Source organism: Austrofundulus limnaeus, unplaced genomic scaffold, assembly GCF_001266775.1.
Source record: "Austrofundulus limnaeus strain Quisiro unplaced genomic scaffold, Austrofundulus_limnaeus-1.0 Scaffold118, whole genome shotgun sequence".
Lineage (NCBI taxonomy): Eukaryota > Metazoa > Chordata > Actinopteri > Cyprinodontiformes > Rivulidae > Austrofundulus > Austrofundulus limnaeus.
In genome coordinates, this window is record NW_013952520.1 from 1,356,152 (window position 1) to 1,357,553 (window position 1,402).

The following is a 1,402-nucleotide window of genomic DNA, read 5'->3' on the forward strand; positions in this document are numbered from 1 at the left end:
ACACACACACACACACACACACACACACACACACACACACACACACACACACACACACAGATGAACATCCTTGTATTTGCATCAAACTGAGGACTTTGTATTGATGTCCATTCATTTTTGTAGCAGCATTTAAGCCTAACCAGACATTTTCCCTAAAACTAACTATTACTAGTCTATTCCTAACCCTAACCTGAACCAAAGCTTAATTAACACCATACCTCTAAACCTAATTTGTAGAGGATTGTGGAAAATGTCCTCACTTCCCAAAAAGGACCTCACTTTGTTGGTTAAAAACATATTATGGTCCTCACTCTGTCTGTAACAGAAACAAGTACACRCACACACACACAYRYGCGCGCGYGCACGCACACACACACAGATTGATGTCAGTGTATGTGTGTAAAACTGTCTAAAAAGCATCAAACACATGCTTGGCTGCTCTCAATCCTCTAGCCACTCATCTGTTACAGGAAAAGGAAAATCATCTCTTCTGTTGAGTCTTTGCTGCTGACAATCTGCAACACCTTGTGACAAGAACTTAAGCCTAAATTCACACAGTGTGATGAGCATGTCCCACTTGTAGGAAGCTTGTTATATTAAGTAAGATTAGTTATTGTAAATGGCACTCCTCTGCCCCGACTGTGTCTGAAAACACACCAACAGGTCACTGTGAAGTGGTACAAAGTGTAGGAGCACATTAGATTGCCTGGCCTGCTTACAGCTGCAAAGCACTGCACTTACATTCCTGTTTGAAGGTGAAATACTCTGTGAGGTGCCGGCACTCGTGGTTCCCACGCAGAAGGAAAAGAGTTGTAGGGTGGTTGATCTTCAGCGACCAGAGGTAGAGAACACACTGGAAGGACAAATGGTGAAAAACTAAATATTAGCAATTTGGGCTATTAGCAATTAGCCAATAAACACAAACTTGAGTCAGAGAATCACAGTAAACTTATACCCCCATCACACTTATGCATTTCTACTTTGCAACTGTATGACGTATTGCTATCAAAACAACACAACACTGCCTCGTTACACATCTGATGCTTGAGATTACACAGTGCATATAAAAAGTATTCACCCAGTCGAGTGTTTTAACATAATAAAGCCATGGATGATATCAATTGGCCTTTTTACAAAAATAAAAGTTTTCATCTTTAATGTCAAAGTGAAATCAAATTTCTTACAATTATATAAAATATGTTCAACTCAATTCAATTCAATTCAGTTTATTTGTGTATCTCTGTGCATTGCTGCCCAAATCAAATTCTGGAAGTGGTCATTCAACTAGATCTGTTACAAAAGGATAACTGATATTACCAACTTTTAAAAACTGTTACGGCCAGAGGTCTTTCTTTTATGTTTATACTAAAGCATGGAATGGCATTCCTCAAAACATAAAGTC

The 1,402-nt window shown here is 38.9% G+C and overlaps 1 protein-coding gene across 4 annotated transcripts in view; it reads right to left on the reverse strand.

Moving 5' to 3' along the window:
- Positions 1-1,402, reverse strand: part of ppp3cca (protein phosphatase 3, catalytic subunit, gamma isozyme, a) — a 51,007-nt gene that overhangs the window by 18,807 nt on the left and 30,798 nt on the right. For all 4 annotated transcript variants that reach the window (XM_014014707.1, XM_014014709.1, XM_014014708.1 and 1 more), the window contains exon 4: positions 742-853. In XM_014014707.1, the coding sequence (XP_013870161.1) occupies positions 742-853 (112 nt within the window). The remainder of the gene's footprint in view (positions 1-741; positions 854-1,402) is intronic.